Genomic DNA, 13641 nt, shown 5'->3' with positions numbered 1-13641 from the left:
AAAACTTATTTGGAAAGTCGATTTTTTTTGCAAAATTGCAAAATTTTCACTGTCTTCCGGTGTCTTTGTATTTCAAACAAAGACACTTGGCAATGATAGTGGATAACAGATTTTCAGTGTAGAAAATTTGACTTTCCAGTTAAGTTTTTGTCTAAACAATTACTCCGCTTATTGCTATTAGTGTAGAATTCTATTACAGCTTTGAATTTTACTTTATCTTATTTACTTTTAGTCATAAATAAGACATACTTTTGAATATAAAGGTAGGATTGCTAACTACTGATACTTATTATATATATATATATCATATATATAATCATATATTATATTATGTATATAATATATATAATCATCGTCACTATTCTATGATGGGTGTTCAAAAGTTTTTCCTAACAGGCTTCTAAAATTCCCTTTTAGTGTGTAAGTTCTTGTTTATTAGAAAATGTAGCATGTTGCTAAGTGGCTAGGGTTTGCTGCATGCTTATTTTTGATTTTTGTAGGTTTTGGCTGAAATGTGGCTCGCACAGTACAGTATTGATGTCCCATTACAGCTCAAAATGAGCTTCTCCAACTCTAGTGTAAGCTCTATATTTTATTTGTGTTTGGTATCCTATGGCAGCAGCAGCATCTTTGCAGCAGCATTACTTTATGCGCTGCAAGTTTCACGAGACTGTATACACTATGTTTTCACGGCGCGCAAATTTGAGCCAATCCGCAAGTTAACCGCATCATGGAAACGGCATAAATCCACAAGCTAAGCAAGTTTTGCGATTCGCAAAACTTTAACGAATCCATCATGCTTGTGAATAATGGAAACAGCACTTGCGAATGGTGCGCATTAAAATACCGCGCCAGCTATTCAATTTTAAACATTTTCAATACTTCTGTCGTCCCCTCTCCATTGAGTTTCATGTGTTGGCGTCGCTAACACAAGCATCGCTAATTATTAACTTATAGCGTACAATTCCTTACCTTTTTTCAACAAGACGCCTAAGTCAATCTGCATCATGCAAATGTCCTTAGAATGACATAATCCGCACGGTAACACAACTCCAAATCCACATGATGCGAGTCGTAGAAACATAGTGATCACCAGTCACGATTTTATGAGTAGGAATATTGAACAGTATTGTTCTTGAAGCCTTGTTTAACTAGGTTGCTACCCAATTAATAGTTCAGTGAAACTTAGTATTTGACCTTTGCACTTATGAGTCGCCATTACTTTTGAATCAGAAGGTTTATGAAGAAAATTTGGATACCAAATTAATCAGCATCAAATTATACATCAGCGGATGCTATAAAGGAAGTCTATAATTGCGTTGCAGAATGAGCTCGGACGTTTCTTCGACTCCTTCCATGAGTAGCAACTTGAATGTGCTTCAAGTCAGAAACGTTATTGTTATTACTATAGCTTATGGCTTTATTATTATTATTATTATGGTTAAAAAGAAAATACTCACTGTCACTAGTACTATTATCCAATAGATAATCATGAGAAGTCGGTTGATCTACAATTTGTGAAGTCTCGGTAGCTGTAATGGGTCTGGCACGGCTTGTCATTGCGAAGAAGAAATTCTGATAAAACAAAAAAATTTTAAATATAAACTCAGCCCAGCCTGTGCTGTAAGCATGTTTTTATTGGCTCAACGCAGGCAGATATTTGTTTCCTTTCGATTGAGCAAAGACATAATAGGCTGATTAATTAACTACTCACTAATCAGACAGTTTGTATGAAGCTTACTAAAGCCTCACCACACAGCTCTTGGCCATACCAAATGCTCTACTGAGTGGCACCACGCTGCCTGCGGTTTGCAATGAGTTAGTTGAATGTACTAGTTTCCTGGCAGTTCTGTGCGCCGTGAGAGATGGCCAGGTGTAATAACTATACGTATAATTATTCTCCAATAACATAAGGTGGTCTTACTAGTTGACGCAGTTGCTAAAGTGTCTATCATCCTGAAAATTGCAAGTTCAAATCCCTTATGATGATGTCTTTTTTCTCCAACCTCTGACCTGCTTTGGACGGACGCACGGGCAAACGAACATGGTTTTTATTATAGTAAAGACTAGCGGAATGCTTGGTGTTGCGCGAGTATTAAAAAGCAGCTTATAAACAGTAGCAGGTAATGTAGTTGCCATTGGCTAATTTGAGTGAGGTAGTATCCGTATTGCAATACTTACTAATAAGAGCCGTGAGAGCAAGCTTTAGTGACGTTGCACTGTAGCGCAGAGCAGCTATGCATATTTTAACTCGGATAATGACTCATATTGCCCAATGAATTCATGCATCCCGTGTAGCTTCATGGGTTAGCTCGTCGCCTCGTGAATGGGAGATTCTGAGATCAAATCTTCTGCGGTGTGGATTTTTCATTGCTAGTTTGTAATCGCTATAGCTGGACCGACAATGACACACGACTACAAATTTTGAGATTAATATACTGGATTATAGATTGACAAATTTTCTTTATACAAATTCATTCTCTGGTGAGATTCTCTTTTTAACTGTATGTTGTACATTGCAATAATGACCATTTATTCCAATCATTGCTTGACTCCGCCGTCAGTTTCATTAGACTGAATTTGTTAATAACAAGTATTGAAATGGATATTAAACTCATCTGTAGCAAGACAAACATCTTGTGTGACATGGCAATAAGATACAAAGCATTTACATGTAGCTAGGTAGAGTCACCAGGTTAGAGATCAATTAGCTTTGCGATGGATAACAGTAAAAGAATGAATTTTACTGTTGTTACATATAGGCTATGTTCCATGCTGGGAACTCAATGCATATGACTGATGGTAGGGGCATCTCACTGATAGATGCTCTGTGTGCAGTAAGTAACTGTGCTTTTGGTTGCATCATTGTTTGTTTTGCATTGCCTTACTTTGTTGTAACTGTAGATCTATACCTTCACAATTCCGCATGTCTATGGTCACCCGCTATGCATTGTCTGCATGGTTGTTTTGATATGTACCATTCATTTTGTTCCTTTGTTTCAAACATTAGACGCGTTTTATAAATCTTTAGTTTTTGTTATTTTTACTAAGCAAATGAAATGTTCCAACAGTGTGTTGGATAATTGGATAACCTTTATCGTGTGATGCCCTTTTACTGGGTCATAACAAGTCAGGAAGTGTTTACCGAAACATAACTTATTAAAAACCAACCACAAGTTTATGACACCAGTTTGTGTGGTATGAGTGAATTTGCTATCCTCCCGCTCCCCACTGTTTAGGATGATAGGTTCTAAGGCTCTAAACCATGTGGTCATTAACAAATTTAACACAACTTTAAATATTCTTCTTGTGATTTCTGGAAGAATGAGTTTTTATATGACATGGTTAGATGGTTAGCAGCTATCGCCGAAAGTCAGCATTGTACGTTGTCTATTTTATTGGATTCGGTTGTTATTTATTACTCCTTGCCTTTCTGCTTTGCCGACTACTGGCCATAATTTAAAGCCGTATCAGTCAAGTTCAACTCGACAGTAAACATTGCACTGTTGTTAGTTAGTTGGGAATTACGTTACCTTGCTTGTTTATTAGTTAATTGAGAATTATGTTACCATGCTTGTTTATTAGTTAATTGGGAATTATGTTACCATGTCTGTCATACCTTACATTTCATGAATTTCTAAAGCTTACAGGATACTGAACTGTACCTTTGGCCAAACCTCAGCAAGTGTTTCCTGTAAATTTTGATGCTTCACAAAATCCCAGACATTCCCTCCTGTTCACGCTCCTCCTTGGTCACCTTGCGTTCTCTCCTACTGCTTTAGAATCCTCAGTTATTGAGCAATACGTTTTATGAATGTGTTTAGCACAATGGGTATCTCAATAAAGGGGATACTGTAGATTCTGTAGACATGCAGCTGTGACTTTTTAGTTTAACTCTTTCAAGCCTGATCCTGTAAATATGAGCAGGTTCCCTGATCCTAGAACCTCGTGAACCTAGAACGTCGGCGAATGCACTTATAACAGTGCAATTCTTTTTTTAATTAAATATCATTTCAAAGTTCCAAGTTTGTAGAACTTAATGAAAAATAGGAAACCAAATATAGTAAATATCTTTTTAAACTATCCAAAAAGTGAAGTTTTAGAGGTCACAGATAAAACAATGATTACAGCACAAGAAATCCGACTGATTGCGTATATTTGTTATGAATCAAAGACGGATAGTTTTATTGTAAAGCTTTTGTTACTGAGAAGAATAAGCTTTCTAGCTTTGTGTAATTTTATTTCTTCATTTCCAAGAATTTCAATCAGTGTGTCATTAAAAAATGACAGCCCAACAGCAGCCATTTTTTATTGCTTGGTCGGTTAAAAATGCCCTCAGTATTTCGGTGATATTTCAAAAATTAACATTCCAATCAACTTGAAAAATTGAAATTATACTTTGAACCGTAATATGCAAAAGGGACTAAAGTTGGAATCCTACCTAAACCGAAGTTCAAAAAAATACAAAGTGAAACTACGCAGGTCTAGGATTTGATGGGAAGGCAATTCCTCGAGTTATGATATGGCCAGGCTTCAAAGTGTTAAAGTTTTACCAAGAAAGGTTAGATGTATGTTAGCATTTCTTGTACAGCTGCATTATGAGCTGTTGTAGTCTGGGTGATGGGTCGCAAGTCAATCATAGGCAACTTCAAAAATATAAGCTGCCGTATGTATAGACAACTCCATAACTCAGTTTCATTGTCTATGATATTCCTTGTTGGTGTATCTTACAAATGTGGGAGTAATTCCCTGCTAGTAACAGGAATATTACAATGTAGTGATGATGGAATTTGTGTTGTTAGAATGAAAGCCTGCCTAGTCATGACCTTATAATGCTTGTCCGGGTCTTCATCAAACATATTCACGCCTTCGTGCATTCCTCTGATGGCAATGTCATCCCGAGTAACCAACAGAACCCAACAACTATTCTTGGAGCCCTCAAAAGGTACCTTTTATCATTATTTGACATCTTTGAAAATGACACATAATGGAGAATGTTGGCATTAGCTTCTCACATGTAGTAGTAGTTTCAGTAGAACGCTAGTAATTATCCCAGTCACTCTGAGTGTTATGATTATTTGAAAAATACTGTCAAAAATTTTTAGTTTTAGGTATGTTGGAACATGTTTTAAGTGGACATTCCACCGCTATGTTTATTAATCTTTGCAAGTTCTTGGTAACCTCTTTACTATTATATAAGCTTTTTGTGTAGAATGTTTAGACATTCAGTTAACTTTATGATGGTGTTGCTAGTTTCTCACGAGGCTATCATATATTGCATTGAAGTATAGCACATCTCTTCTGCTGTATCTATCCAGATATAATGTTCAACCAACTCTGAATTTGCGTTTTATCGAGTAGGTTAATAGAGGAGACAAATCCTGCTTCATGAATAACGTGTGTTAATAGGAAATTTATGACTAAATAATTCTGGTTCAAATTGTTGCCTAGGTGTCATTTTGGTTCACATCGGTACAGTGTGAGGAAAAAATATGACTGATCCAAAACTTCTGAAACAAACTTTAGTATATTATTCTGGACAAGCATTCATATATGTAAGTGCAACGGATTGTGGTAAAACCTGATACACAGTGAAATATCAGGAAAGTTTGACAACCGTAATACTTCTAAGCCTACTGTATCTGCTGTGCCTCGGTGATGCCATCAGGCCACAGTAGTCTGTGAATAAATTCTGGGAGGACAACTCCTACAGTGTGCCAGCCGTTAAAGATGATCTTACACAAAATATTAGTACATTTTATCAGAAAGTATCAGTATTTTTCTATCATTTGCAATTGTTTTTGATGTTTGGAGTGATCTGATCGCCATAATGTTTCCAGATTAAAATCTAAAATTTGATCGTCGCTAAAACGCTCAGATCAAGCGAAAATGCAAAGAGACCGACAGAATAAAGACATGTAACACGATAACAACTAGTGACGTTATTTCGGCACATATTTTTCTTCTGAGTGTTTAAATCGCAATGAAGTTTTGTTGGCTTTAATCTTGAAACATCCCGGCAGTAAGATCACTCCAAACATCATAAACACTCGCAAATGATAGAAAAATACCTTTCTGGTAAAATCTACTAACATTTTGTGCAAATGCATCTTTAAGCATGAGCTGGGGGTGACTAAGCTTGTATGAGCTGTGAAGTGATTTAGTTGTTACTATTATCTCATGGGCTTTGAGAACTTATAATCAGAAACACATGTTGATTGTGCGCGGATTGTGTGCTGCCTGTTATGATTTTGTATTTGTATGACGTGTATGACTTGTTATAAGTTGCTGCTCTAAATATTTTACTTTAGCCTTAATAGTCTGTATAATAATATTTTACTATTTATTTAAAATTGTCTTTCCATGGGTTGGAGAGGTGGCAACTCCATTTATGACATTGTTTGAGTTTTTATGCTTCCACATAGGTGGCCGATGTGTAGTTAGTCAATGGTTTAGTTTTCTGCTTGAAGTAGTTCTCACCAGTGCTGCATTGTTTAGAAATCCTAAGGGGCACAGTTGATGCTCCTATAGCATAAACCTGTTACATAAATTCCAAGTAACGGAAATAATTTCGTTACTGAAAGCGGCATATAACATAACATATATAATATATATGTTATATAACATAAAGCGTTAAGTCGATGCAAGTTTTCAAAATTGAGTTGAATCTCGAGAATCTCGCAGCTTTTAAAATTTTTTTTTTCTCTTACTGCACTTAAGAGAGAAATCGGCGTATAGACGCACATATCTCTATTATACATGTATCTACTAGTGTGTTTTGTATGTATTGTGAGACAATCTTTGCCACCCTTGTCATTAATTTTTGATCGGTGTTTGTAAAGTTAGTTTCCATCATCTTGTTTGTTGGTTTACCACAATGATATGGGTTAAAGTTAGTCTTGTTGCTGTATTATTGAAAAGGATTTGATAATATGGTCACTGTTGCAAATGTTTGTTGAAATGCTGCTATGTGGTGTCTGCTATTGATACATAATATCGTTTGTAGAAGCTTGCTGGCCAGGTATATAGAGAAACCTCTTTATGGCTTTCTCAAGCATTCCATCGAAAGGTGGCCATTGGACACCTCATTTCGTCCTATCCTTGAAACGTGGTTGTCCTTCATTCGACCTTGGCGATATGCCAGTTCTGTCAACCAAAGTCATCCTGGTGCTGTAGAGAAAGATGATGATGGGCCCAGCGTTGATAAGGCACATTTCGTTAGAAACTGGTGAGGTTATGTGTGCACAACGAGTATTTCCTGTTTTAAATCGCAATCGCTATGGCAACTTTAGCTTTGCTAGTAAAACTATATTATTCTATCAAGTTCATATTTATATAGTCTTTGCTCATTTTGTCATAGTTTGATGCGCGACATTTAGATATAGAATGCAATTGTTAATATTTGAGAATTGCAAGTTGGTCAATGAATCTCATGCAGTATAGATGTATTCATTCAGTCTCTTATGGCTACAGCTGGGTTTGCTTGGCTCTAAGTTACTACTTTGCAATTCAGGCCTAATCGGTCTTGTCTGGGTTTAGTGAGGATACATATTTCCTCACAAATATTTCTGGTAATGTTGTTAAAATGTTTTTTGTTCTTGATACTTTTAACTGACCACGTCTCTCAATATGTTATGTTTAGGGGAGGGTTTGTAAGGGCCCATTCTCTCTTCTACACTTGCCTCTTCCAAGAGGTTATTGCCAGATTTTTAAGAATCGATCTCACTTCCTCCAAGATGGCCTACCATTTGTCTCGCCTGTGCCGTGTCTTTTCTCAAGAAGAGCTCGTTTCTATCCTCAGAGAAGGTATGTCTTTGTTGTTTTCAATAATGATTAGCTGGTATTCCTTATGTCTTGGTTTATTTCTAGAAAAAAGAATTGAATTATTTTCCAGTTGTTTTTAAATACTCTTTACAAATGTTGCATTTCTGTCATATGCTAGGTCGTGCATTGGTTTGGTCTGCATCATTGATGCCTGTAATGAACCACTTACCTGTGGCTGTCATGTGTCATTTATTGGTAGCTGTTATGTGTTTTTCATTAGTAGCTGTCATGTGTTTTCTATTGGTAGCTGTCATGTGTTATTCATTGGTAGCTGTCATGTGTCATTCATCGGTAGCTGTCAGGTGTCATTCACTGGTAGCTTTCATGTGTCATTCATCGACAGCTGTCATGTGTTATTTATTGGTAACTGTTATGTGTTATCTATTGGTGGTTGTCATTTGTTATTTATTGGTGTTTGCCATATGTCATGCATTGGCAGCTGTCATGTGTCATTCAAAGGTTGTAGTATGCCAAATTTGCCAAGTGTTATTTGTTATCAGTAGGTTGCTATCATGCGTATTTTATTGGTTGCTGTCACATGTCATGAATGGGCAGCTGTTGCATGCCGTAAATTGGCAGCTGTCGCATGTCATGAGTTGATAGCTGTCACATGCCAAGAATTGGTAGCTGTAGTTTGATTTATTTGTAGCTGTCAGGTTAGAGTTATTGCCAGCATCGAGTGTCTATCATACCTAGTTTGGATACCATGCAGCTGATATGTTTTATTGAAAGTAAAATTCACTGAAAGGTTACATCAAACAACTACCACTTGTCAGTATATATCAATCAGTCCTTGCGTTTCTTTCTAGTGGATTTGGCTGCCATGCCCGGTATGTACGCTATCCACAATCGCCAAGATTACAGTGTCACGGATGTCACAGCTGGTGTGACGGGCAATGCTGAGCTTGAGCTAGCTAAACAGATCTCAGGTTTAGAGTCAGCCAGTTTCAATTACAGATCAATGTTTAGTGAGGAGGTGACCCAGCAGGTTGGTATTCTGTTTGCTCATTTTCTGCAGCAGGCACGCTGCGGTTGTTATCATTCATAGAGATGGCTTAACATTTAACGACTGACTTAGCAGATAGTTCCTTTTGGAGGTTGAGTTTGTCTTATATTTATTGTTCATATTTATCAATTTTAATTATTTATGTTGCATCCTTCAGTTTTCAGATAGATTCAGAGACAAGTCTTTTCATATTTAAGAACATTGATTATTGTAAAGGAACATTAAGATACAGTCTTCCAACTTTATTGCATATTATCTCTTGAATTATAACAAATTTTTCAATTTTATTCAAAAGCCATTAAATGTCACTAGTAATTTATTTTTGTTGCAAAAAAGAGCATTCTGAGTAATTGCAAATCTACATCATATTCCTGCATATTTTATTTCAACGAATGATCTTTCCAAATCTTTGCATCTTCTTACTTTACCTGCTAAATGTTTGTTTTACGTCAGTTAAAAGTTTCAAGATCTTTCATGGTTTGTGTCCTCGTTTTTACAGGAAACTTACAGGTTCTCAACTCGTTTCAACTTCTGTGATATGAACAAATTGCTTACAGTATCTAACAATTATTTTAAAATATCATTGCTAGCTGCTTTAACACTCTTCACCCTAGACTGCCAGGTTACTAGTATATATAAAAGAACTGGCTGAATGCCTGACATTGCTTGGTAATCTAAAAAGATTTATGACAGAAATGTTGTTTTTAATCAACGTATACAACATTTACCATTCTAGCTTTTAAATGAAGGTGTTTGGTTGTTTTTGTGTGTGCTGTATGTTTAATTCAGTTTATGCTATAATATAGCATAAACTGAATTAAATATATTATATATATGTGTATTTATAGCATTTTGAGAAGTTTAGGCACATATTTTTTTAGTAATTCCGGCATGCTAGCTGAAGCATGCTTATTTTAACCAGTCACCGTTGAAGATTGGCAGGTGTAATAATTACATCCATAATAATTTCGTAGTATGGCACAGTGACTGCGTGGTGTAGTGGTTAGTGCGCTCGTCTTCAAAACACTATGCACGCCTGTGGTCTCTGAGTTCAATTCTAGTGCTAAGCGGTTTTTCAGGTGTATTTTATTGCTATAACTTGACACACGGCAAATCAACAAACACTTAGATTTATGTTATAAATTCTGCAGTTATTGAGCAAACTTGGCATCGTTTATATAAAATGATAAAATTGTTTAGTTTTGCCAGAATCTTATCTGTAGTATCTGTGTGTACAAGTGGCAAAAGTTCTTTACTAGTAGTTGGTTTAGCAATTGTTAGTAGCTCTGCATTTTTTTCACTTGTTTCCTCACAGGTGCAGCGTCTCGTTCAACAAGCTGTTGACTCCCAGCATATCATCCAGGGTCGTATAAAGGTCACGGAGCACATTCAGACATCAAATCAAAGGAATAGTCTTCTCTCATTTCTAGGTAGCAATCTATCACATATTCTACAATGTTTTATTTGCGCTAAAGTAGATGATGATTTTTGCTTATTGTATCTATTTGAGCCAAACTTGAGCCTTGTCTTAAGGCCATGTTCAATACGAAGATACCATCATTAAAGGTAAGTTTTTTTAGTTGACAGTAAAAACTTTAGAATGAGTGGTACATAGATGTATATATCTACACCGTCCCAGTTACTCAAATGTTGGAACATACGTGTAGACTTTGTTTTTAGACCTTCAATCCAGTTGTATTCCTTGTATGAACACGCTTCAACTATGGGGAGCATACTGAAACCTAAGGCGACTGGTGTTTCAATTCTCTTATATCATATATGAAGTTGTCTTCTCTTATTTCACACAAGAGCTGGTGTGGTTATTTAGGGCTATATGTTTAGCATTGTTGTCATATGGTTGTTTCAGTAGTATACAGACTTTATTATGTAACAATACTCGCTAGTGAATTGTGAATGTTAAATGTACGTGAAGACTGTTTCACGCATTTACGCATTGCGCTGTACTAATATTTGCGGACCTTATGTTAAGCTGGGAAGGTATTTATCATGTACTGTAGTTGCATATAGTATGTATTTCATAGAATCTTTGAGCGGTTTGTTCGTTTGATGGAAATATGTTCTTTTGATTACTCTAAGGCTATTTGCCTCAGTTGCGCTGTTGCTATGATAAGCAACTTGGAATTCACTCTATGGATAGCGCACTAGAAAGATGGAGGGTTATATTTTAAGGAAATGCTGTCAGTTTCTGGTATGATGGACAGATTAGCTATTATATGCTGTCGGATTTGATCTCAAGGAAGAGCCTGTAGTCAAGTTATGCTTTGAATGAGACGAACTCGATTCATTTTTCATTGAAGGACTCAAGTCACCTGACTATTGATGCACTTTTAGATAGTGATCATGAATGTTAAAACTTTACGCTTCAATATTGTGAAAGTCATTTCAAGTTTAACGTTTAAGCTTTGGAGTTGCTTCTACATGCTGATTTATCTCTAAAGCCTTGTGTTTCATCGTTATATTATTCAGCTCTGCAAGTCAGATTGCAAACACACCGGTAACAATAGCAGGATATTTGGTCCATTACTAGTAGTTTCCAGTAGATTCTCATCATATTTGAGGCTGCTAGCATCCGGCGTATTGCGTTAGCGAGTTCACGGTGTGATTCTTTGGCACAGGTCTGGGCGAGATGGTTAGTTTCAATGAGGCTATGGCAGGCAAACCAAGTCAGGACCTGACTTCAACAAACCAGTGGCTCGGCCAATCAATCTTCCAGCTCTCCGCTATATATAAAATACAGGTCTGTATTATCTTGTAGATGCCAATTATTGGGCAATCTTCTGTGTTATTAGAGTTCACATACATAGTGTAATTGAAGAATTGTATATGAAACAAACTTGTTTGCAAAAAATCATATTTTGCTGTTATTGTTGTTGTTATGGATAATTCAGACTATTTATATTTGGCTATTAAAGTGTCATGCCTAATCGTGGAGTATGGTTATTGCGATACAGCTCGAGCCTTTTAATTGGCTGTAATTTTGAAACCTAGCGCTAACCAATTGTCGATTTCCTTTTTAGTATCACATGGAAACCTCACCGCTAAAAGTATACTTACGGTATGTTAGCCACGGAATAACCTGTCAATTCAATATTTAGGTACCTGAACATTGCGCAGATGTTAATGGAAGCGGTGCTAGCAATGGCTCTGGAACACTGCCAGATCATGTGATCAAATCTGATGGTTCTTTGGAGTTGACTGCTCTTGGGCGCTATCAGGTCTCTATGATGAGTGCATTATTTAGAGCATGGAATGAGGGCGGGTCTAATCTGACACTCGCTCTCAATTGCATTTGGTTGTTTACTTCCACATCAGATTCAAATATAGAGAGTTTACATAGATTGTTTTGGACGATTTTTAAGAGATGTAAGGGCAGCGATTTTTTTACAATTTACTGTAACCATCATTCTTTAAGATTTGGCGGATAATGTGTTTACACTTAGCCATTATTTGTATAGGGTTACCAACCATTTGTGGTTGCCTCATACATACCGTAGATCTGTTTTTGCTACTACTTGTCTGGCATGTGACAAGCATTTCGAGGGTCATGGTTGGTGACTACATTAGCTATGCGATCAGACAGTTTTCCATTTGTGTCTGACAGTTGATAAGGGTGAAACTGAATGTGCGATAGAGGGATGCTGACAGTTGAGGACTGAAAATATCTGGCGGTTACTCAGAGGTAATGATGATTGAGTTGTGACAGATAGGAGCATTTGGCAATGAAAAATAAGTGACCGTAAGAGGTGACAAGAAGCTAGTGGTGACAGGTAGTGAGTGACAGATGACAACTAAAAATAGGTGACAGGGAGAGGAATACAGAAGCGAGTTGTGACAGGTAGTAGGGAGATGCTGCAGTATCCGTGCTAGCAATTGCGCTATGTTAGTTTTATATTATACGAATGATTGATATCATTGATTTCTTTAGGTTCTAAATGGTTTGAAGCGTTTCACTGACATCCCAACTCATTGTGATCCAGAGTTGCAACCCATCAGGTCATTTGAGTCGAGCATCGGAGTTATTCAATTATATAAGCTTTCATGTGCTTTGAACAAAAAGGTAAGTAAACTCTCGTGTGCTTTGAACAAAAAGGTAAGTAAGTTCTGCTGTGCTTTTAACAAAGAGGTAAGTAAATTCTGTGCTCTGGAAGAAAAGGTAAGTAAAATCATTAATAATCAGATATTGTCAGTTGAGGTTATTATTGAGGGTGTCATTTGTAGCTAGTACTGTCATTGAAACCAATTATGATTTACATCAATAGTTACTGGTCATTGCTTATTCCGTGATAGACCTTTGCCGACGTGTGTGTATTTTATTTCATCAATTAGTAGAAATATATCATTAAGCCAAAATGAAGATATGGTTATAATATTTATTAAGTTAAACAAAACAAAGGAAAGCTTATTTCCTACTCGTTGAAGCATGATGAGGCCCACATATGCAGTAGCACTGCAGCTAGTCGAGGTGCTAGGCCCGCAGGAAATGACAAACTCAAACGGCAGGTCTGAATTAATCTAGGCTTAACAAATAGCTCCACTCTAAAACTAGTAAATGCAGAGGTTCTGCGTAAGTCTATTGGAAGACTGTTCCATTGCGATGGTACTCTGTATTCGGTTGTTTTTTTTTTACCTGAAACAGTATAAAATATTGGTAAAGGTAGATTCGTTTCTAAAAACCTGGTGTTATAGTGGAATCTTTTTTGTTTCGTCATTACTTGAACAAAATTTTGAATGAGCTATCAAGAGAATTTTATACTGATAAAGTTTATCAACAGGCAACACAGAGAGCTGAA

General features: G+C 36.5%; 1 protein-coding gene across 2 annotated transcripts in view; it reads left to right on the top strand.

Annotated features, from left to right (window-relative positions):
• The window catches only part of LOC137391358 (sphingomyelin phosphodiesterase 4-like), a 40911-nt gene that overhangs the window by 23984 nt on the left and 3286 nt on the right, over positions 1–13641 (top strand). For both annotated transcript variants that reach the window (XM_068077808.1, XM_068077807.1), the window contains exons 8-16: positions 501–578; positions 4803–4945; positions 7007–7228; positions 7643–7806; positions 8634–8812; positions 10146–10260; positions 11467–11588; positions 11947–12066; positions 12777–12908. In XM_068077808.1, the coding sequence (XP_067933909.1) occupies positions 501–578; positions 4803–4945; positions 7007–7228; positions 7643–7806; positions 8634–8812; positions 10146–10260; positions 11467–11588; positions 11947–12066; positions 12777–12908 (1275 nt within the window). The remainder of the gene's footprint in view (positions 1–500; positions 579–4802; positions 4946–7006; positions 7229–7642; positions 7807–8633; positions 8813–10145; positions 10261–11466; positions 11589–11946; positions 12067–12776; positions 12909–13641) is intronic.

Source organism: Watersipora subatra, chromosome 3 (genome assembly GCF_963576615.1).
Source record: "Watersipora subatra chromosome 3, tzWatSuba1.1, whole genome shotgun sequence".
In the NCBI taxonomy this organism is placed as follows: domain Eukaryota; kingdom Metazoa; phylum Bryozoa; class Gymnolaemata; order Cheilostomatida; family Watersiporidae; genus Watersipora; species Watersipora subatra.
This window is presented reverse-complemented; position numbering and strand designations above follow the sequence as displayed.